The 23,201-nt window shown below is 42.7% G+C and overlaps 3 protein-coding genes and 1 long non-coding RNA gene across 5 annotated transcripts; 3 read left to right on the forward strand and 1 right to left on the reverse strand.

Annotated features, from left to right (window-relative positions):
* Nucleotides 1–3,281: 3,281 nt before the first annotated feature.
* On the forward strand, nucleotides 3,282–5,452 carry LOC143011954 (uncharacterized). Its single transcript, XM_076164977.1, has 2 exons — nucleotides 3,282–3,474; nucleotides 4,393–5,452. The coding sequence occupies exon 2, from the start codon at nucleotides 4,395–4,397 to the stop codon at nucleotides 5,196–5,198; it is 804 nt and encodes a 267-aa protein (XP_076021092.1). The 5' UTR covers nucleotides 3,282–3,474; nucleotides 4,393–4,394; the 3' UTR covers nucleotides 5,199–5,452.
* Nucleotides 5,453–9,725: 4,273 nt separating this feature from the next.
* LOC143011905 (C-X-C motif chemokine 2-like) lies at nucleotides 9,726–10,809 on the forward strand. Its single transcript, XM_076164926.1, has 4 exons — nucleotides 9,726–9,853; nucleotides 9,981–10,104; nucleotides 10,246–10,323; nucleotides 10,458–10,809. The coding sequence occupies exons 1-4, from the start codon at nucleotides 9,790–9,792 to the stop codon at nucleotides 10,537–10,539; spliced, it is 348 nt and encodes a 115-aa protein (XP_076021041.1). The 5' UTR covers nucleotides 9,726–9,789; the 3' UTR covers nucleotides 10,540–10,809.
* Nucleotides 10,810–11,488: 679 nt separating this feature from the next.
* On the forward strand, nucleotides 11,489–18,389 carry LOC143011904 (putative monooxygenase p33MONOX). Of its 2 annotated transcripts, XM_076164925.1 has the most exons (8): nucleotides 11,489–11,702; nucleotides 12,563–12,686; nucleotides 12,942–13,129; nucleotides 13,280–13,391; nucleotides 13,651–13,778; nucleotides 16,396–16,547; nucleotides 16,865–17,049; nucleotides 17,198–18,389. In XM_076164925.1, exons 2-8 carry the CDS (start codon nucleotides 12,659–12,661, stop codon nucleotides 17,401–17,403), a joined length of 999 nt encoding a protein of 332 aa, XP_076021040.1. In that variant the 5' UTR covers nucleotides 11,489–11,702; nucleotides 12,563–12,658; the 3' UTR covers nucleotides 17,404–18,389. The 2 variants fall into 2 exon arrangements, with proteins under 2 accessions (XP_076021040.1, XP_076021039.1); XM_076164924.1 differs by lacking the exon at nucleotides 11,489–11,702 and having other exon boundaries at nucleotides 12,393–12,686.
* LOC143011907 (uncharacterized) lies at nucleotides 12,000–12,401 on the reverse strand. Its single transcript, XR_012964951.1, has 2 exons — nucleotides 12,212–12,401; nucleotides 12,000–12,051 (listed from the first exon to the last, which is right to left on the reverse strand). It is a non-coding gene; the product is annotated as an uncharacterized LOC143011907 (long non-coding RNA).
* Nucleotides 18,390–23,201: the final 4,812 nt, after the last annotated feature.

The following is a 23,201-nucleotide window of genomic DNA, read 5'->3' on the forward strand; positions in this document are numbered from 1 at the left end:
TCCCTTTGTGGAAAAAGTCAAACATTTTATTGTCCACGTGTTTCATATTCAGCCTGATAATTGATCCTATGATGTTTTGTTCATTGTCCATGGAAAACAATTTAAAAAACAACAAAAGCAACATTCTGTCACTTTCAGGCTTCAGGCTATAATTCGACCATATTCCATGAAAAGCATCTTTCCCTGGAAAACACTGATGTTTTTCCTGAATCTCTGCATGCTGTGACGTGTTCATAACACACATTCACCATCTTCTCCCCGCCCATCATCCCTTAAGTACAGGTACAGAATAACCTCCTCTTCAGTCAATAACATGATCTCCAGGCAACATGAGTGCAGGTCACGTGCTGTCTGTGTGTGTTCAGTATTTGTTTGGTGTGGCGACAAAAGCCTCAATGATTGTGATGTTATGAATTTTATTCAACCTTTCATCTCTCCCCGTTTGTGTGTGTTAGACTCAGTATTAAGGTCAAAGCTGCAGATCTTCTTGTGGTTGTGCTTTGATGGCTGTTTCAGAAACACCAACACATTCCCGTTGACGGTGGAAATATGGGTTTTGGTTGGCAATGTTCTCATATTGTGGTTGAATGAGATTAAACCCACAAATGTCCGGCTGCAGGTGATACTAGTCAGCACTGTTGACCGTGGATTTGATTGATTTAACTTGATTTATCCACACACTTGTCAAAGTTGCGTCCTTGAGACTCGTTTTTATCGCCATTTCTCAGAAACCTTTCGGAAACTGGAAGCTTGCTGATATAAATCAATATGTCGTCTCCACCGTCGGGTCGCTCGGCTCTGTATTTGCTCCACACGCTCAGGCTGATTGAATTGTTATTGAACCGATAAGTGGAATGTGAACAAGAGGTTCAGGACGGAGAGAGCCGGCTGGGCAGCATTTACCCTCTAATTACCCATGGGTCAAAACACACCAATAGAAACCCGTAAATCCTTTTGGTTTCATCTTTTTGTAGGAATTTCAATGAATCCGTTCCACGTAATTAACATGGCAAAACACCACGGATACAGATGAGCTGCAGTGTTGTTGAGCCTGTAGTTACTGAGTCTATTACACTTCATCTGTGAAGTATGTGTTCATAATTACTCTGCTCTTCTCCCGTTCACTGATAAGATCACATTTTTCCATGCAGAAAGCAAAATATACAACGACCAGAATAACCAAGGCTTTAAAATTAGATTTGGTTTGCTTCTATTTGTGCATATTCACTTATTACAGTTTACGTAAGCATGCCTGCTTGATGTTGTCTGTGCTGACTGTCATTAGCTGAATTCAAACAGGTGAATTCTGTGTGGTGCCTCGGAGTCTGTCTTGTTTATAACTGAATAACAGCACGTCAGGGTGTGTGTGTGTGTGTGTGTCTCTGCATGAATCACACAGAGGCTATTTCAGTTCCTGTGTGACTAGTCAATTAGAGATCCATAAAAAGCAAGAGATCTCTTTTAGAACCGTCACGGTCATGATGCCCCTAACACACACACACACACACACACACACACACGTGCAAGCCCATGCCACGCAGAGAGAGATTGTGGACTGAAGCAGGATGAAACCATGAGGCCATGAAGAGCAACATAAAGAGTTACCTTGTTTTTAATCAACAGCATAATAATAACGGACAAACTTTTATTTTCTGGATCAAAGTTCATCCCAGCATGATCTAAGATATTGTCTCGTACAGAGATGTGAAGTGAAATAATGTAACTATTTGCAGATCTACAAAGCACAAACGCATCAAATCTCCTGATCAGATAAAAGATAAATGCGTAAAATCTGTGGTGTGAATCTTATCTGGTTGGAGTGAATGTACTGTTCTGTTCTGTTCTGTACAGTGTGTTTCTCACACTCATCATCACGTTGGTTGAGGATGACTGACTGGTTTCTATTGTTGGAGTGTTTGCATTCTTGTTTATCTCCTCAGGTACACAGTATTTCTAATATTTAAGTATGTAGAACTAATGAATATTGTGTAATTATGCCTGGAATCATTATCCAGTCATCAGTCTTATTATTTTTCCACCATGTCATCACTTTAATCTCTTAAACACTCGTCAGCATCTCTACAGTATCATAATGATGGGAGAGATGAGGATGAACTCAAAGAACCGAGTCAACCAGGTCACATGTCCGTGTTTGTTATGATTCAAATACTCAGTTTGTCACCTGAGATGAAGTGTGACTCTTTAACCCCTCCACCGCCAGGAAGCACGTCTGAGACACTGTTATGTGAGTTGCGGTTATGAAATAAAGCCCAGATCATCGGAGTCTTCTGATCTTTGAAACAAACAACACATTGTGCACAGTAACAGCCAACAAAGTGAGGCTTCAGCTCTTACTGTCTATCTATCAATCGATTGATCTTATCTATCAACAGTTTGACGATTAACAAATCAAGCCCCATTTTATTTGTTTAGCAGAACATCAGACGCAGGGCCAAGACAAGAAGACATTTCTTAAATACAATAAATAAATGGAAATGACATAAATATGATGCTTACAACACTTGAGTCCTGATGTTTTTCCTTAACTGACTGAAGATGTCTTAGAAACAGTCAGACCAGTCGGGTGAAATGGAAGAATTTCACCTGCGTGCATGCGATACCACCTGAAACCTCCTTCCAGCTGACCTACATACTTAAACCGTGTTTCTATGAATCACTCACACACACACACACACACTCGGCGCGCGGACAGCAACACACACACGCACGCACGCACACACACGCGCGCAAGGACAGCAACACACACGTATAAGTAAACATGTGCTGAGCTCTCACGTGTGTCTTCTGAGTCATGCTCATTACATGTCTATCATGATAAAGGACAAACCCATATGGCCACAATTTGGATGTGTGAGTGTCATCACTATGGATGTATTTGTTCCAGTATTTAGCTTTTTGACACTTTTGTCAGAATGTTAGGAAGAGGAGATAAAAACACCTCTGACTCTTTCCCTGTCAACCTTTCTTTGTCTCTCTACCCGCTCTCTCTCTGTCTCTCTCTCCCTCGCCCACATCACCTTCTCTTGTTTTTTCCCCCACCCCTCCGTGTCTCTCCCTCCATCAACACAGTCAGTCGGTGACAGTGCTCTGGCTGAGGAAATGGATGGAGCGTCTATTTTTAGCACCAAGGAAGGAGGGCAAACCAAAAGTGAGCCAGGGAGGGAGAGAGAGGGAGGGAGGGAGAGAGAGACAGAGGGAGGGAGAGAGGAGGAGGAGGAGGGATGTGTGAAGATATATTTGCATTCTACTGCTGCCTCTGATCAGAGCCAGCTGGAGCTACAGAGCGCACTGAGGAGGAGAAGAAGAAGAAGAAGAAGAAGAAGCATCACTGCTGCCTGAAGACACAGCAGCATAAATTAGAAAAGCCTACAAACGCGACTGCAGACAAAGAAACTGCGATTGAAAGAAGAAGAAGAAGAAGAGATACATTGGACAGAGATCAGCTGCAAGCAGGTGAGTTATTCAAAAAATAACCTTATGTCATTATTAATATACGGCAAATGCAGAGAGGTGAGAGTACACAAGGTAGCTATTCTGTGCCTGGGGCCAGAGCTGCTGCTGTGGAGCCATATTTAGTTGGTGTATACTGAAGGTGTGGTCTAAATTTAGCTGCACCTTGGAGGAAACTGGGAGAGGCAGGCATTTTGGTTTGCCAGGCACCTATTTTTGGCATAGAGGTCGAGACCGAAATACATTGTGGGGCTGCACTCAGGGTTACAACAATATGGGTTATATAAGAAAACACAGGCTGACACGGTCTGCGGTTACACATGACTGAGACGGCGTTCAAAATACCCCCACTATTTATGTCGCTTTGCTGTTTCTGGTTAGAGCCGTTTGTATTTTAGGTTGTTTACTCTGCCACTCCAAAGTTAGCAAGGGCGGCTTAGTCTGAAACGGGGAAGAAGAGGATCATACATGTGAAATACATTTGATTCATACTGTGTCGGCCAACACAAGCTGCTTTGTTTGAAAATGCTACAGATCACAGTGATGGACCGACCGAACAGGATCCAGATGGATGAGCAGAGACAATTTAGAATAATCATTAGTCTGAAACGTAAACAAATGGGATTCTTCAAAAAGTCAGTTATGGACATCCAGATTTCTGTTGGATCAAACATAGCTTTCGATGGTGACATAATCTAGAACCTGACAGCTGCAATTAAAAAGACCGTGTTCATTATCAGTGTTCAGTGTTTAGACCAGCTGTTACTGTAAGTGAGGGTCTGTATACATGAGGTCAGAGATTCTGTCAAATTAAGGTGAAACTTAAAGTAAACAGGTGAAAATTGCTTTTTCAGTTGCTTACACACAAGTCTGTGTACCGAGCATCACACTGACCATGCTGACCGTTTGTCTCTCTCACAGCTATGCGGCCACGTTCCAAGATTCTGTCCAAGAGAAGACTCCTACTGCCCACAATCAGAGAGGGCACAGAGGAGATGGTGAGGGATTTGAATGAAGCCAACACGCTCCACACGTCTTCTGGTCACTGCCATCCTCTCTCCTCAGAGGACTACCTCCTCTCCATCTGCCACCTGGCCCACCCCACCTTCCCCTGTGGGGACGCTTCCTCCAACAACATCAACGCACGCCAGCCCGACGCTGTGCATCAGAGGCTGCGGCCGTCACGGCTCAGCGAGAGCACATCGGCGACCTTTAAAGAGGCACGTACCGACAATGTCCAGGAGAGAGAGAGCAGACAATTGGGTGGTGATCTGTTTGGTTACCACGGCAACTCTGACCCTCTGGAGTATCTCTATGGACACCAGAGCAACTCGGCGCTCTCTCCCTGTCTGTCAGGGAGTGCGAGGAGGACATTTGTAGAGAGGAGGATTATGAGGCAGAATGGGGGCGTAGTGGAGGGACAGGCTCGCTCCCGGGCGCACAGCGTCCCCTACACCCCCGGCCCAGACCACCCATGCCAACGAAAGGGCAGCTGCCCCGAGTTACACACCAGCACACACACCACCTACGAGGACGTCTCCACAAAACGCTGCTTATCCAAGCCGGAGGCCGAGAGAGGGAGCACAGTGGATAGAGGCTCAGAGGGGGAGAGACACATTCCCACTATCAAACACTCGCTGATCTCCCAGTGGATCTCTGACTGCAGGTCGGCATGGAGGCAAGCGCGCGTACGGGCCTGTCTGCTGCCGGCCATTGCTGAGATATGAGACGACCCATCTCAATATTATGTCTCACTGTTTATCTGTCAGTGCAGGAAACATTGACACAAAGAGAGATGTACATAGAAGGAAATTATGTAGAAGGGATATCTTTAAATATACTTTTGATAATTTATGTAAATGTAAATTGCTGTTTTGTATTATTTGCTTTATCTAATCTCACTCCTGTTGTATTCTGACGAAATTGTAAAATGATGTAACTGGACAAATCTGCAAATGCGTTTATACTTTCTTGTGTTTTGTGAAGTCTAAATAAATGAATCATCCTTTTGATACTCTCAGACAAAAGTGTGTGTGATCAGTTTTTAGTTTTCTGATCGGTGCCTTTATGTATCAAAGAATTAACTTTGCTATCTGAGCCGATTGTGTCAGCTGCTGGTGTTTCTATGGTAACAAGCGTGGGAGCCTGCGCTGGTAAACACAAGCTTGTGGAAGCACAGGCAGTAACAAAGAGAACCCCTGTGGACATATACATGCTCCACAACATGTTACTGCAGTGTGTGTGGCCCAAGCAAGAACTGGAGGATTTTAGGTGATCGTCGATGAAAATTCTGTTACTGAGAAAAATATTTTTTTTGCCAAGAAACCTTTAATGCGTCAGCGGCACAAAGCAGCTCAGTGTGAAGCCGGCAACAGTCACAGACACATTGGTCTCGGTTTATAATCTGATGCACTAGAGGGCAGACTTATATCATTCACTATCCTGGACAATATTTCACATTAACACCCATTACGTGTTTTGATTGTGTAATGTCGCAAAAGCGCTTCAAAGCTTCCTTTCATGAATTCTTTCAATGCACACTGGAGTTTTATGAAACCTTTTACAGTTCCTAAATGGGAATCATCTGATCAAGACGTCAGCTAATTAATTTGATAGTCACAGATACAGAAAGTCTCAAAAACGCCATCGGGCCCAAAGTTGTTTACATTTTGTAGCCAATAAGTTTAGAACTCTTTTTGCATTACAAAAATTATTGATGGCTTTTTATGAAATCTTGCGGAGAGGTGGATTGTGGGTCAATTTCCATTAATATCGCAAATGGTTGATGGATATATCATTAGCAGGGTTTCTGTGTTAAAGGTCAAAGGTCAAATGTTCAAGGAATGAAAGAAAGAAAAGTGCGGCCTTGTTAGAGCTTTGTGCTCTCTGAGTGCTAACTTGTTCCAGTGGGCAAGTTCAATTCCCATTTTACCTGATCCTAACTCTTTTCCAGGTAAACAAAAGCATTTGGGCTCGACCTTGACCCAGTTCCGTTCCACTGAGAGTTCACCAAACAACCAAACAACAGGCGAGCCTCATGATCAAAGTCCTTATCTGATTTGTTTACAAATGGCCTTTGTGTGAATGAGCAGCGTTTACAGTGTTACAGCACAGTTGTCAAAATCTGAAGTAAAGTGATTTGAACCTCTTGGCCTCGAGCAACAGGCCAGGACAACAAACGCACTGCTATCTTTGTACAGCAGCTAGAGGCGGCGGGTCACATTAGATGCATTTACACAAATGATATAAAGTAGTTTCTGCTTTGTGTATGTGGAGCGATTAGAATGTGTGTAGGTCACATGTGTGTGATCTGAGCTAACATACATGTGAGGAATGTTTGTCTTCCAAAAACATCCTTTTGACAGTAAGTCCTCTTTGCCTTTCATCATAACTTTTGATTTGGCCAGAGGCGTCACACACTGAAATGAGAAGTGCAACCGCAGTGGGCCATAGCCTTCCGTCTGCAGAGGAAGACTCGCTGATGACGCTTATATATCCTGTTGCTTAATTCCATCATGCTCTCACCATTTGTGGTAAAGCGGCTTAATGGTGCTAACAAAAGACACACATATGGTTGGGCCGGTAATCCCCTCACACTCGCAAAACTACATTTGTCCCCTTTCACCTCAATACAAAGAGGACAATTTTCACTGAAAATTCACAGTTTACTTCAGAACGGACAAAGATTAAGCTCGGGTGTGAGATGATGCACTCTCTAATCCAAAATAAACAATTAAATATTCATACAAGAGACATAACAAATTGTCAAGATTACTGCTGTCTGTCTGCCTGTCTGTCTGTTTGTCTGTCTGTCTGTCTGTCTGTCTGTCTGTCTGTCTGTCTGTCTGCAGGCCTGGCTGTCTGTCAACCAGAGTGCAAAGTACATTTACTCCTGAACTTTATCAGGTTTTTCAGTCTCAGATTTTCCACTTCTCCTCTTCTTTGTTTCAACTTAACAGCTGTAGTTGTTTGAAAGATTAAGACTACATAAATAAAATGATACATAAACAAAGTAACAATAGTGAATAATGAATGATATAAATGATATAAAAACATAGTAATAAACAAACAAACAAGCAATAAGCTCACACATGAGTTTCATCATAAATAACAGGTGGACATGAACTTGATGAGCTGCAACATTAAACTCTTGCTAACAGGATAACACTGATGATGTCACACTCTAGAAAGCGGACATTTTCATTTCTATGATACTTTTAACATTTGACAATATGTTGATACTGTTAAGGAAAAGTTCCAATGTCAGTATTTGAGATTTCTCTTATAAAACGTTTTATAAGTTAAGATTTGAGTATTTCCATGGCGATGGGTTCAGATAGAAATGGAATTCAGGTGAGGCCAGTGAACAACCAAAGACTGTGAGATCTTTCATCTTCTTCCTACTCTTCCCCAGAGAAAGTGTTGATATTACTCACATGTTGTGCCATATAGTGTAAGTGAGTGAGTGGGGCTTCCTATTGACCTACTATGTGGTAAAAGAGGTCAAGCTCTGAATTCAACACTGACCACCTGAGCACGTCGTCATGTTTCACATGTACCACATGCACAAAGAAATAGAAGTTCATCTCCAAATACCACAGCCAAGGCTCCTACTAGTACTCTACAAGTTTGCTTTATAATACAATTTACAGATACGACAGATACGACAGCAGAACACTCACATTACCCTGACATGCTCCGCTGACATAGTGAAACAGGCCGTGTCAGGTCTGAGGAAGCTACTTCATCTACTGTTATACTGACTGAATCATATCTCTGATTCTCCTCCTTTTCTTTTATTCCGGCTTCCTCCAATTGTCTTAAACAGAGAAGTTTGAGGGGGGAGTTGTGTTTTAATGTTGATGCCTATAAATACTTGTTTTTGGATTTTCCCTCTGTCCAACGACATTAAAGAGGACATGAAACCAAAACTAACTTGAAGACAGTCTTTCCACTGAAACCGAGCATTTCCCACAAACCATTGCTCTAAAGGTTCGGACGCCACATCGTCTTCATGTGGAATAACTAAAGAATATAATGAGGAACAGGGACAGAACTGGAGTTCTGATAAACAAATGAACTAAGATGAGGTGACTTTTGCTTCTTTAACTGTGGTGCAACATTCATTTCATGCCCCTGGTCATGATTTATCTGAATATAACACAGTAAATGTAAATGTCTGGCTATAGGGCAAATGCCAAAAAACTACAGTGGAAAGAGATACAGTCATACTTCACATTTTCCGAGTGTATGTGCCAGGCTGAAATGTAAAGGTGTTAACCACTGATTCACACAGACCCAAAGTGCACCTCATTGTCTAATGCTGCAACCATTAACAGCCCACACACACACACACACATGCAGATGTTAGATAGACAAACCCACACATTTGTAAACTAACTTGATTAAAGCTTTTATCTTCTAATATCTTTTATGAAATCTCAGTGATGGTGGTTGACGTGTTAAGTCCTCTTGGTGTAAGTATAAGAGAGAATGGATGGATTGTTTTAGTAAGTTGTTCTTTTAATGTCATTGATATTGTTTTGATTCAGTTCTTGAGTGGTTTATTTCATCTTGTTTTGATTCATAAATCTAGTAGCATCTTTCACTCTTTGCTATTAAATAGGTCACATGAAAACTGTGGTTGAAGAGTTTCAGTTCAGCAGCCAAAAACCCTTCAAAATAATATCACACTCAGTTAACATATACTCTTTTTATACAAAGCATTTAGAATCTAAATGTCAGATAGATGAATAAAGATCCATTACATAATGATATAGTAAAGTAGCATTTTGTATTTATTTTATATTTTGCTGAATATTCTCATCTAAGAAAGCATCCGACATAACAATGAGCATTCAGTTATGAGACATCTTGTAAATTGTTTCATACACAGAGGGGAAGAAAATATAAAGAATAAAACAAAAACAAACAAAAAACCATAATGAGAGCACAGATATATGATATTCCACCATGTATGGAAATTTTAATATTATTTCATTAATCTTTTTATTTTATAATCTAAACATCATATATGTACCTCACTTTGGATAAAAGTATTTGTTAAATGGGTAGATATAAATGTAATATAAGCAGGGGGCTGGAGTGGAATGAGTGGTATAGGGGACCTCTTCATGCGGTTTTGAAGTTTCAGTTTCCAGAGTGGGAAATTTCCCCTTCAGTAGAAGCAGGAAGCATGAGGTTGCCGTCTAAGGGTTTAAAAGGCGACACCTCACAGTGCATCTCTCATCACACTTCTTGTCTTTGACTTTTCGTCAACAGAAGAGAGAATAATAATCAGTGTCAGATTAACCAACGATGTCTTGCATCATTAAAGCTCTTCTGCTCCTGGTCGTCCTGGTCTGCTTGTCTGCAGCCCAACGTAAGTATTTATCTTTTATTTTTATATTTGGATTTATATTTTGAATGTGTTGCTGTGAACAGGAATTCTCCACAGTCAAGAGGGTTTTACTTAAATGACACTATGCCTTCCTCTTCTCTCTCTCCAGGCCATGAATTAGGAAAACGCTGTATTTGCAGCTCATACAGACAGAGAGTATTTGGCCGAATGTCTGATTTAGTAGACATCCAGATCTACCCAGCGAGTATATTCTGTGACAAACTGGAGATTGTGTAAGTTATACAAGTTCAAGAAGTTTTTTCCATGACCTTTGAAATAATTAATGTCACAATATCTATTTCTATTGACCTTTCAACCTGCATGATCCAAGTTTCATTACATCTGTATTTCAACCCTGTATTCCTTTTCAACAGCATCACCTCTAAGGACCGCGTCCAGTACTGCCTGGACCCCAGTAACATTAGAGTGAAGAGACTCCTTGAACGCATCATGTGAGTATACTGTGTGGCATGAATACAACAACAATGACCATGCAATCACTTTTATCAATATTTCTGTCAATCACCACATTTGACAGAAAGATTGTGCCTATAATAATTCCTGTGCCACTGTGTTACATTTACAGAAATAAAGGTAGAGCTGCTACCACAGCCAGGCCAACTGTGCCCACTTCCACCCCAAGCAGCATCGACTCAGCTGAGATGTGAACATCTCATTCACTCCTTGGACCATTAAGAAGCTCAAATGACCTGTGACCCCAGGAAATGCACCTTCAGTCCTTGTTAAGAATGTGAAAACAATGTTTTTGACAATCCTATGTATTTATGTTGTCTATTTATCTGTTGATCTGCACTTGACTGCATTCATTTCTTTGTAAATAAGATATATTTATGTTCAGTGGTGACAAGCTGTTAATTTTCCTCTATATTTTGTCTATTTCAATTCTCCAAACAATAAAAAAAACGAAGTGGAAATGAGGCATTGAGTAAATGTGTTTTCTGTCGGTAGTGTAGTGCTGCATGTGCCAACAGCTCCATCTTGTGGTTTGATGCAGCCAATTAAATCAAAACAAACCTCTTAAAAAATATAAACGGGACTGAAGGGTGAAGAATTGCACATTTGTCTAAGAGATTGTAATAGATTGCTTTCAAATGAATATCACTACTTATCTGCCTACTTGTTTCTTTATTCCACTGAAGTTTTGCATACCTATGTAGTAATGCTCTGGCCCCTCCCATCCGGTGTGTGCTAATACCTGCCTCCCCTGATTAATCTCTAGATCATCAGCAATCAATTCACTTCACAGTCTCTTTAAAACGAAGTCATACTTAGAGTGCAAATATGTGTTATGGTGTCTGAATTGTGACTTCCAACTTGAAACTAGAAGTAGAAATTTTTCAGCAAAGAGAAAGATTAAAACAAAATTAAATAAGAAAACAAGCCAATCCATCAATCAAAACAAGTGAATAGTTTTGTTTCACAATGCAGACTTTAATTAATCAATTAACGAAAAGGAACATGTCAAAAATAACTTAAGACATCAGAGGATTAAAGGCGAGTATTTTATACTTCATCATCGTTGCTAATACATATGATCCATATAACTGCCGGGAGGTGCGGATGTCAGTTATATCCCAACACACACACTCTGTATTCCTAAACACTTTCTCTTTTAGACGAGCAGCAGCAGCAGTTCGGGTCGGATCATCACTTCCGCCGGCTCTGCTGTCGGAGGTGCGTTCACTGTTTACTCTGCGCGTCCAAAAGTCATGGGCGAACAAACATACAGTATTTGTACATTCGGTTCTTCGTAACCTTCGCCACTGTAACAGAAAATCTCTCTGGAATCCTCTGCAGAAATCAGATTGAGGTGAGTGTTCCTCGCATGCATGCATACACAAATCACTGTCGTCTATGATTTATATTGAAAACACACACAGGATATAACGTGTTAGTGAACACGCACACAGCTGACTGAATAAACCAAACTGCAGAATGATTTATTGTTCTATTGTTTTAGGTTCTCATTGATCTTTTGACGAGGAATTGTTCCTTGCATGTCAGAATCGTTTCATTGATTCTTATTAGTTACCCACAGTTTATTTTGGTCGTCATTCTAACAGACTCGTGGTGCTGCGACTTCACTGTTCCCCTTTTTTGCAAGTCACTGTATCTGGCGTACTGCTGACGTTATCAGCCACTGACCGACAGCCAACTGTCTGGAAAATACACGGAGCAGAAAATACTGGCGACAGAAACACAAATGCAAAATCTGTGCAGATACTGAGCTGCATGTGTCTCAGGGTCACTGCTGACACACGACACACTCATTTAATAAGACTGAGCTCATTCAGGAGATCCCCTTTAAAGAATGCTCACCTTCAGATTAAGTGATTCCTGCTTTCCTCTGCCATGCTGAGACATGATCCTGTGAGACTGTGATGTAACTTTGACATAGTTTGACATACATGACTGCTATATTAATGACACTGCCTGTAACCTGATCACCCGCTTCTATTTAGGGCTGCCTGGAAGCCGTCCAGTACACCATGTCCAAACCTGTGCTGTGTTTGCCTCTAATGTTTCATCATCTGACATCCTGACATTTTATATATTGGCCCGCCTGACCATCTTTTCCTCTGGCTGTTGGAGGCAGGGTTCACATCAAACATGGGATCAGGTTCAGATTGGCTCGATGGCCCTTTAACAGTGCGGTCTCATGTGTTTAAGTGTTTAGGTTCGGAGTCCAAAGCAAAACAGAGTCAACCAACTAGACTGTCACCTTCCAGAGTCGGCTGTGTTTGGACGCTTGGATCTGACTGCAAAATGTCCTCAAGACAGGGAGACATTCCAGGTAAGACGGCCACATGCTTCTTCTTCTTCTGATGAGGATGATTAGGGCAGAGTGAGATGATGAGAAGTGGTGGGAGGAAGAGGTTGATGCAGATATATGTAGTGAGAAGGATGGTGATAAGAAAGCTACAGCAGTGTTTGGGTGCTGTCGAAGAATTCCCTTTTAAGCTTTTCATTTCTTAAACATCTCTGCATACAGACATGATCCCAGTCATTCAGCCTTTTGCTTAATTTTTCCATTGCTCCGATCCCTCAGCACTGGAATCTGGTACGTCAACCGGATTCTTTGCTGGCTTCTCATCTCCCAGTGGAATGAGGAGACGTAACATTAGCTATGATGAACACCTGGACGCCCCCATGCATTCACCACCTCCAGACGTGCCTTTGAATATTTTATGGAAGGACCCTGTTATCCCACAGCGCAGGTTCAGGAACGCTCCTGAGGTGCTTTTGTTTACACTCTTCATACATACAGCATTGTTATTGTTTTGTAGATATGAAGTTATTCCTTCAAAATGTTGCATGCGTTTGAGTATTTTGTTTGTTCTGCAATCTGTGTAACACTGGTTTGGTCTGGTGTTCTCGTGCGATCAGGAAGGAGAGACGGGTGGGAAATCTCTGACTTTTGAGGCCCCAGCTGCTGCCATGCCCCCAGTGCCTGTGGTGAAAGCTAAAGCCACCTCTCTAATGACCTCCCTCATGACCAGTAAGTCAAGAAATCCAATACATCTTAAACTGAGAGGACTAAGTGATTTAACTGATACATATTTGCAGGAATAAGGATGTGAAAATACTGAAAAACACTTGAATGTTTGAAACTTCCCCATTCAAGTCTGTTTCACTCACTGTCTTCTTGTCTAAACAGTTGTTATCCTCGCTAACAAACATGGAAATACAATCTGTAGAGTATCAGTGAGCTATGGGGCATTCCCATGCTGACTGTATGCCTGTATGTCTTCTCCTAGAGCAGACTCAAGAGAACCTCCAGAGGTTTGAGCACCGGGCCGGGCTGACCGATGCTGGCTATACCCCCCACAAGGGCCTCGCTGCCGAGGAGACTCGCTTTCACCGCCTGGGTGACAGCACTTTACCAGTGAGTATGAAGAAATGTCAGTTCAAAGTCTAAATCTTTACGTCTTGTTAACAGCAATACTGTCTGCCAGACATTGAACGATGTGTTCCACTCATTGAACTTTTGTGTCAGTTGCTCATTCAGCATTTTACCACTGAAAGGGTTTGAAAGTCATGTGAGCATGATTTGTTTGTGTGTGTGTGTGTGTGTGTGTGTGTGCCTACACCAGCCCACATGCTTATGTTTCACCTGCTGTCCATTGACTTATGACAAGGTCGCCTACATTCTAGGTTGTTGTGATCTTACAGAAGCACAATCCAAAATATAAATTAGACAATTAAACAAAAATGAACAATTAAATAAAAGTATATCATGCAGATTTTGGTAGACTAAAATGTCTCCTAATCACCAAATTAATATTCCATAAATGTTAGTTTGGAACATGAGTCATAAGGTGTGTCTGGCTGCTGTTGTTATGACAACAAAAACATCCTTACAAATAATTATGTCAGCAGATAAAACTTTGAAGTTACGCCACTTATTGTTAAAAACAAGAGGTATTACGTCTTCATCCCCTCCTGGTAAACACATTATGTAATATCTGTGGCGCGTCTTCCTGTAACGTTGCCAGGTAACGCCTCTTAATGAGTCGTGCCCCCCTATTTTTCCAAACGGACCAATCACGGAGCTCCTAACAAGTTGTTACACTCAGACGAGGCCCTGCTGTACCGTTTGGGTTTTTGAGCAATAACATCGGCCTAAAATTCTGAAAACAGTTAATTATGGAAAAATCGAAGAAATTGATCGGGCTGGAATGTAAAAGAAATCTTATCATAAAAAGGTAAGTCATGCAACCCTAACCAGTCGGTTTCTACTCGCTACTTCTACATCGCCTGCTGGTATCAACCGGTCCTGACTGGAAGCTAGCCTTAGCAACCTCGGCCATTGTTGGGCAGCAAATACCCGAGCTAAACTAAGTTAAACGGGTTTATGTGTAACATTCAAGTATCAGCCGGCGCTACGTTTATGTCGGCTATATCAACATGAAGTTTGGTATGTATCACCACCGAATGTAACGCTGTCTTGGGTGAAAATTGGAGTAGTGAACTTGGTCCATCGCAGGTAGCTTAGCGGCGGCTAGCGGTCAGCCTCCATGTCTGTGCGGGGTTATGTGTGTGCTGCTTCGGCCTGGGTGCGCCTAACAAAGTGACCGGGGCTTCTGTTTGTATGTTTGTTTGTCTCTCTCCATTGTTCCGTCACAGAAGAAACGCTTAAACTTTAATTACTCGCGTGGAAGCTGTCGTACCATCAATCATTTGTAGTGTTTCAGCTGCACTAGACGTTTGTGAAACAGAATAACGTGCGCACACACCATGTACAGGCTCGGTCAGAGTACATGTTTTGTGTATGTGATGATCGTATATCTGTAGTAATGTACACAGTGAAGTGAAGCAGCCACTTCTCCTAGTATGCTGTAGTTTGGCGTGGGTCGGGCAGGGCCACAACAAACACTGTTACCACATAGTACACAGGGTTCAAAGGTCACGAGTGTACTCCCCGTTCATCCCCTGTTATCCATTTGCACTATGGCCACTGCATTGAGCAGAACGCGGGAACGCTCACATGTGTTGGGCATGGATTTGGACAGATGTTTGGGACATGTGTGTGATGATACCCTGATGGGTTGGAGACTGAACATTGAACTACTCATTCCTGCATTTTTAACTGAAATAGAGATCAGTGTCCAGGCAAGTACAGTTGCTCATGATGTGATTTGTTATCGTTTGCATAGTGTTGTGTTATTATGTGAAGAATGTGCTTGTGTGCACCTGGACGGGGCTCTGCAGGTGTTGTGCTGCTTCATCCTCTCATTTGCCTTCCGGAAGGCTCTGAGTCAGCATGTTTTCATTGCAGCATTAGTATTTGAATATTACAACAAAGAATGGCTCAGCACATATAATCCCAGTTTATTCAGACAACAATGTAGGGAGTGAATGTGACATACTGCACTGTTGCCATGGTGTTTTAAGAGCACAGGGATGAACCATTGACACCACAGGCCATGGCCTACAGCCACAGTTTTGTGTACCCTGGTAACGGGCCAGAGATGCTCTCGTGTCTCTCTCCCTCCCTCCCTCTCTCTCTCTCTTGCTCTCTTGCTCTCTCTCTCTCCGCACACCCATAGCACAGGGACACAGGTGATTGGCTCCAGGGATCACTGACGCACTCTGCACTTTGAATTGTTTTGTAATGTCATTTGCAGAGCCAGAAAAAAAACATACATGACCTTTTGTTATTGCGTAATCTCTGCCCGTTTGCTCCCTCAATAAAATCAATGCTGGGAACATTTCTGTCACATACATGTTCTGCTTCTGTAGGTGTCAGACCTGACGAGTAAATATGGACGTGGGGGAAAGAATTAGTTTTGAATCTCTTCGTTGTATCCAGCAGTATACAGTCATCATCTCTCTGACACAGTGTCAACAGATGATCAGCTTCACAAAGGTAGAATTCAGAGGAAGGTGTTTGTATTGGATTGTACGTCTGACTCTCATATCGTGGCCACCGACTGTATTTTCCTTGATATTCCTTGTTTGATGACCGTATTGTGATTGTTTGTTTGTTTTCTGTTCTGCAGAAGTTGAGGATGCCAAGCGGGGACTGCAAGGAGGACAGGCTAACATCATCAGCACAATCCACCCCCAGTGGCACCCCCTGCGTCACCCCGTGTGTCACCCCCTGCGTCACCCCCTCCGTTAGTCCCCACGCATCGCCATCTCTCAGTCGCAGGTGGGCGTCGAGCTGCTGTCGTCGGGTTGAATTCATAGAGCATTCAATCTTAGTTGTGTTGTTTCCATTTCAAATATGACTTTTGTTATGTGCTCACACCAAGATACAGCCAGGGTCAGTGTGTCATGACTAACCAGGTGATTAGTTGGCTTCAAAATGTAAATGATTTAGGAAATGTAGCTAGTTTGCATAGAATATGCAACATGCAGGAACATAATCTCAGTAAACCTGCTGGCTGTAGTTTCTTGCTGCTTGACGTCGTTCTTATCATTTGCTGCTGTGCTCACCTCGTTGTCCCCGCTCGCCCCCTCACACAGGAGCTGGTTCCAGCTGAGTCCTGCGCCCTTTCTCTCGACCCCGGAGCTCAGCAGTCTCAACCTCGACGTTGACATGGGAGGAAACGAGGGAGGCGGTGGAGGGGGAGGCGAGCGGTGGAACTTCTTCGGCAGTCGGTCTGTGGTGCAGAAGTCCCCCACTGATCCAGGCTCTGACACCAGCACGGGTAAGGAAGGCGTCAACGTCCTCTCCTGCATCTCACCACCTCAAACAGAAAGTATCATAATTGGTTTCACTACTAGTTGTAAAGTTGTCGCTTTAACACAGATTTACTTGGTTTCACACCATCTGTTGCTCTCTCCCGCCCCCTGCAGGCTTCTCACTACAGTCCTACTTTGGCCTGCACAAATCCTCCACCATGGACGGCACAATGCCCCAGATTAACCTAAAAGTGGACGACCCCGCCAGCTTCATGCCCCCCAAGATAGAAATCACAGGCATCGAGGCGAAGAAAGCGCCCCAACGGCCACATAAACTGAAACCCCGGGATATGAATGTTTTGACGCCATCGGGCTTCTGAACGACCAGACCAGCCAGGTAGTCACACCTCTGTACCCCTCCCCTCAGCCGATAGCATCCTGTGCCCACTCTCTGTCCCCTCTGCCCACTCTCTGTCCCCTCTGCCTTCCTTCAAATATATACGGAGACAGAGGAGACAGATGCGTGGTTCTGTTACGCCACTTAGTGGACAGATTGATGGTATGATATGATATCTCTTATCTCACTTGACCCTTTGGTCCAAGTATAAGTGTCAAATAGAGCCATTTCAGCTGTCATCCTCGACGATGGCTCCAGCTTTGTAGTACCTTCTGACAGCTGCACAGGCGGTCGTCGCCCTGCTTCCCTCATTCCATCGTCCGTGACGGCACGAGATCGGATTTGTTGAAATATCTCGACGGTCCTCTCGCTTTCAGTTTTATCACTTCCCTCATGTTTAAAACCAAGCTGAGTTGTTTTGATCCATAATGCTGACTTTTCCTCTGTTGTATATTGTTTTGATACCGTCACAGATGTGTAATTGTGTATAGTTTTTCTATGTTAGCATGCAGAGTGTAGTATGAGTGATCTAGTGCCTAAGACTGAAGTGTGTTTGCTTCTGCTTGTTTGAGACTTTTAACTCTTTTATTACTAAGTGACAGCATCCTATTATACTTTGTGTTCACAAGCTAACATAAAGTGATTTTTTTTTTTATCGCCTTTATTTCAATTTCAGTAATAAGTGTTGATCAGCTTCAACAAGGTTCTTTAAAAATAGTTTGTATTGCAAGTTTGTCACATTTCCATAGTGCCACTATCGTTTCAAGACCACCTGCTATATAAAAACAACAATACAAAGCTTTAAATGTAAAATTTTATTTTTTGGTTCTTTTCAAATGTTGATGCTGTATTATTTAAAAAAAAAAAAAAAAGGAAGAAAAAAAAAGAAGTTGTTGAATTCCATTAATCGATTGCACAAGAGAGTTTCTCTCCCACAGACTGTAAATAAATCTGACTGAAACGAGCAAATCGGTTTTGTGGTTCATGGCTGTTTTGATAGGATTATGATTGTTTCTTTTATAGTCTGCCTGAAGTTCCTATTTAAAAATACTCACAACATGCATATCTATGAATAAGGAAACAAATCATTTTAAAAGGTCACTTTGTATCGAGCTCCAGAATGTCAGGAGTTTGAACAAAAGTAGTTGAGTAAACTAATAAGCGTTGAGCTCAAGCTGAACTCACTGACGAACATAGGGAGGAATCATCAGGAACAAGCTGAATTGGCGCCTTGTTGATGTGTATACTCTATGTGGGGTTGACCCAAGATATTTGTCTGGGTGTCGTCATTTTTGGGAAATTAAAATCTAAGGAGGTTCAGTCTATTGAACATGCTGATGTCCTGTATAATAAGTCAAGTATGCAGGTGTCCTTTTATAAACGGGCACAGAGCAAAGAAATGAGATCATCATCTAAACACTGAAGCTCCAAGATGTTACAGACCTTGAATTTATATTTTTCATTTCTTTAATAAGGTTCTGGTTTGTACATTTTAGGTAATTTACATGCATTGAGTTTATCTACTGAGATTCTGTGTGATGGATTTCCTGAGAGACTAAATCCTGGACTGTATTCTCATTTAGCAAATAAATTAAATCGATTGATCAATCAACAGCTGTCAGTGGCTATAGGACAATAATACTTCACTGTCTGGGAATGTGTGACATTTTCAGTAAGCTCACATAATCTGCACATGAAGTTTTTTGAAATTTCACCCCTGTGGTAATGAAACAAACACACAGCGAGCTTTGCCAACTGGCCAGCAGGTGGCAGAAAAAGCAGACAAACAACAAGTCACAGGGATGACGCAAACATCCTTAGATCAGAGTTCAAGCTTGAGCTTTTATATCATCGTCTATCAGCAGGATAAACATACAGTTTGCATATAAATGATGTTCATATTCCCAGAGTTAACATATTGATAATAAAATTAATTTAGCGTCGGCTGCATGAAGTGGAGGACAGCATTACTCTTCTCCCAGGTCCCACCTACAGTGTACACATACATTTAATTAGTGCTGTCCTACGTTTACCGGCACACTTTTATTACAGCAGGATGAATACTGCCAACACTACCACCCCATATCTGAATATTATTTACTCCCAAGGCTGCATTATCCATATCAAAGCAAACATCCAGGCCAACTGACCAACACGCTCATTTAAAGGGAGCAGAGTCCTTCAAATTAGCCTCTGTGGTGAACTGCAAGGGTTTACAGCCTTGTTAAAGCCCCAACTGTTATTGTCTAATACAGCTTTGCTTTGCTGTGTGTGTGTGCTTGCACATGTGTTATGGTAGATTTATTACAGGGTTTGTCCTCGTTGTGTTACTTACAGAAACTCAATAGGTCTATTTTCACCTGCATATGTCTGTTTGTTTGTAGGTGTAAGTTGCTGTATCTGATTCTTAAATGACTTCTTCATATGTCCGTTACGATAGATGATTGATAGGTGCTATCACAGTAGGTCTGGATGCGATGTGGATTAAATATACAATATGCTCTGCCGCTGATACGGTTGCTACTGTACAGTAACATGGAGGTAGAATGACGTGGTGCTGACGAAGCTGTTCTGTGAAATATATTATTGTTGTTCCTTTTCTTCGAGGCTTTTGAGAGACCTTCTTGTATTTACTGAATAGTTCCTGTTTAGAAATTGGGCTGGAATTTCCATTTCTTTTTTCCTGTTACCTTTGACTTTTCACTGGAGTGGAACTTAGAGTTAATTACAGGCTGTTGCGTGGCCACGTCTGGTTTTTCAGGTGGTGCTACAAGAGTGAAGGCAAAGATCAAACGCTCTGGACGAGTGTGGACAAGGCTGCCCATCTCACAGGGAAGGTGGATGGTCATTAGTAGCAAATAAAAGGGAAAACGGTAACCAGATGGAAAAGATAGAAAAGGAGAAAGTGGAGCCATGGGGGAGGAATTTGGCATTTGACTAAAAAAAACACACACACACACACAAACACACAACCAAGACGTAGAGGTGGAAGCGTTTGAAGACAGAGACGTTGTAACGCGTCAGACGGTCTGATTGCTCTTACAAACTTGCAGATAACACAGTGGGCAAAGTTGACGGCTCATGTAAACTGGAACAATACAGCAGTAAAGCAAAGGACACTCATGAGAGCCAGAGGGTGGGGGAGAGAAAGACGAGAGCAGAGGGTGGAGTCCCCCGGCAGTCATGACATAATACAGATGGCTTCTCCCTCCCTCTCTCTCTCTCTCTCTCTCTCTCTCTCTCTCTCTCTCTCCCCCCCCTTCCCCTCTCTCTCTCTCTGGGTTGTGTAGGACATTGTTGAAACCCCCAACTTCCAAACTTTTCTGCTCCTCCCCTCCCTCACCCCCATCCCGCACAGTCTTTCCAGCTCACTCACAGATGTGGTGTCGAGCAGCGCCCTGATTGTAAAACCACGGTGACGACAACGCACCAAAACAATGATGCAGGTTTGACACTCACTCATCCGCAGGCTGAAAAACGGGTCTGACTAAATTCCTCCAACGACAAACCTCAAAATAACCTCTTAGTCTAATGCCAGCGTGTGCATTAACAATTTAGACTTCCCTATCTGCTGTGGGCATATTAATAGAATGTTTTTCAAGTATCAATTTGCAGCATTTTATTTAAGGAACAAATCCCTCCTTTAATGTGCCAGTAATAATGTGTCATTGTGAAGCGTTTTAAAAGTAATCAGAAAGATTGTGAGATCATTGAATACATGCAGGAAGGTGTTGTTCCTCTTTATGTCAGTGTGACACTAGTAACATTCCAGAAAATCCTCGAACCAGGCAGTGCACCTGACAGCATTGATTTAGAGGGGTTGTGCAATCCTATATATTAACTGCTATAATTGGAGAGGGCGCTTGTGTGTGTGTGTGTGTGTGTGTGTGTGTGTGTGTGTGTGTGTGTGTGTACGTGTACATACTTGCCAGAAACATTGTTCAGAGGTCCGGCTTTTGCATACGGTGCTTTTCTTGTCATTGACATAACATTAGCAGTTTTATTGTTTGATTTCCAATATCTAATTTGTTTTATTAGCATTTTATCAAAGTAGCATGAGAGATAGGAGACATGAACAGATACATGAATGATGTTCAAGGGGAGGGGCAGGGTGGAGGACAGAGGAAGGAGTCATGGGTGAAATATCAGGGGGGGAAATTGTTACAGGAGGTAGTAGTAACAGTTACAAACAACAGAGGTCAGGGGTCAAGAGAATGAAGGAGTTGGTATCTGCCTTCCTCTGCCTGTGTTCGCTCACGGCAGCTCCACTCGGCCTTCTCCAGAGGAAAGATAGCCGGTGGCCTGAAGGTTTTTATTGCAGGAGATAAACAGATAATACGGAGCTGAACTGTGGCCTACATCAAACAGGTAACTGGCAATGAGCCTTTCAAACAGCTCCTGTGATGCATGTCTGTATACGGCTATCCACACAGGCTGAACTTGTAAAAGTGTTAGTTCCTTAAGAATAAGTTTGTTATTAAGATAACAACACATTTTATTGCTAGGTGGCACCTTCCAAGTCCATATTTAAAGGTTTGTGCAATCCACAAAATTCCGCCTGATTTGTTTGTGCAGTAAGCGTCACCATGGAGATGACTAACGTGTTGTTGTTCGGGGTTGGTGTAGTTATTCACTCGATGATGAGAACAGCTGGTGACAAAAACCGAGGAGGGATTTGGAGGGGGTCCCTTTTTGACGTGTGCGGCTGGGGCGGGTGCGCTGTTGGAAAGTACATGCCAATCCGACTTCAGAACCACATCTGGGTCTGATTCATGGCGAGCTGGCCCGGAGGTGACCCCACTATACTGACGGGAACGCGAAGGGGACCCGAGCGGGGGGGGCCCCATCGTCTCCCATCCTACAGCGGCAGGTACTGCGGCCTGTCACATTAAGCGTCAACCGAGCCCTGTTACCTGGGGATAGGGTCACGGTGTTATGGCTGTACACGGATGTAGGTCAAAGACAAATCAAGCCATTGTGCTTTTGTTACGTCATAATGTATCGCTGTAGCTCATACATATTGTGGGTCTTAACTTGGGCTACAACATCTGTGTCTCCTTGAGAAACCTCCCCGTAGAAAAGAAGCGCATCTCTGTGTGATTATGAGTGCATGTGCGTGCTTACAAGTGGTTGAGCAACATACATTTTCTGTATTGTTTGGGTGTTTTTTTTATGGGGGGGGTTGTTGTGTAAACCAAAATAAAACAAAGTTAATCTCATTGTACCTGATTTGTATAACTTACATGGCAGCCTCTGGCCCCGAAGCTGTGTGTGAGAGTGTGGCGTGTATCAGGCATTCTCCTGCCACTAGCCCCAACCCCCCACCCCCCACTGAGAGAGAGAGACAGGGAGAGAGAGAGACAGAGAGAGAGAGAGTATTGGATCCTCCTTTACAGACCCCCGGGCTCTAACGTGAAGCAGATGTGGAAGGGAAGATCCCCTACAATATGTTGTGAGCAGTCAGCTGGGGGTGCTCGCCTCACCAGAGTCACGTCCGGTGAACATTCGTTTAGAGGCGCTGCTGCTGCTGCTTCTGGAAGCTTCTTAACAGCATGTAGTTAAGCATGTGACGTGTGTGAGCGGGGAGTGTCTCACGATGGCGGGTGATTCAGGTTAGATTTAATATGCAAATCAGAAGGTTGCACAATTAAAGTACAGATTGTTTTGTTCTCTAATTCATTGATCCCTTTAATTAATTATTTGTAACCACCCAAACTGGTTGCACTGTGTTTTGGCTTAAGTTTTTTAATTGCCTCCCATGCAATAACTCATTCTTTAAAT

This window comes from Genypterus blacodes, unplaced genomic scaffold, assembly GCF_046128005.1.
Source record: "Genypterus blacodes isolate CSIRO-AG114 ecotype Tasmania unplaced genomic scaffold, CSIRO-AGI_Gbla_v1 ptg000139l_1, whole genome shotgun sequence".
In the NCBI taxonomy this organism is placed as follows: domain Eukaryota; kingdom Metazoa; phylum Chordata; class Actinopteri; order Ophidiiformes; family Ophidiidae; genus Genypterus; species Genypterus blacodes.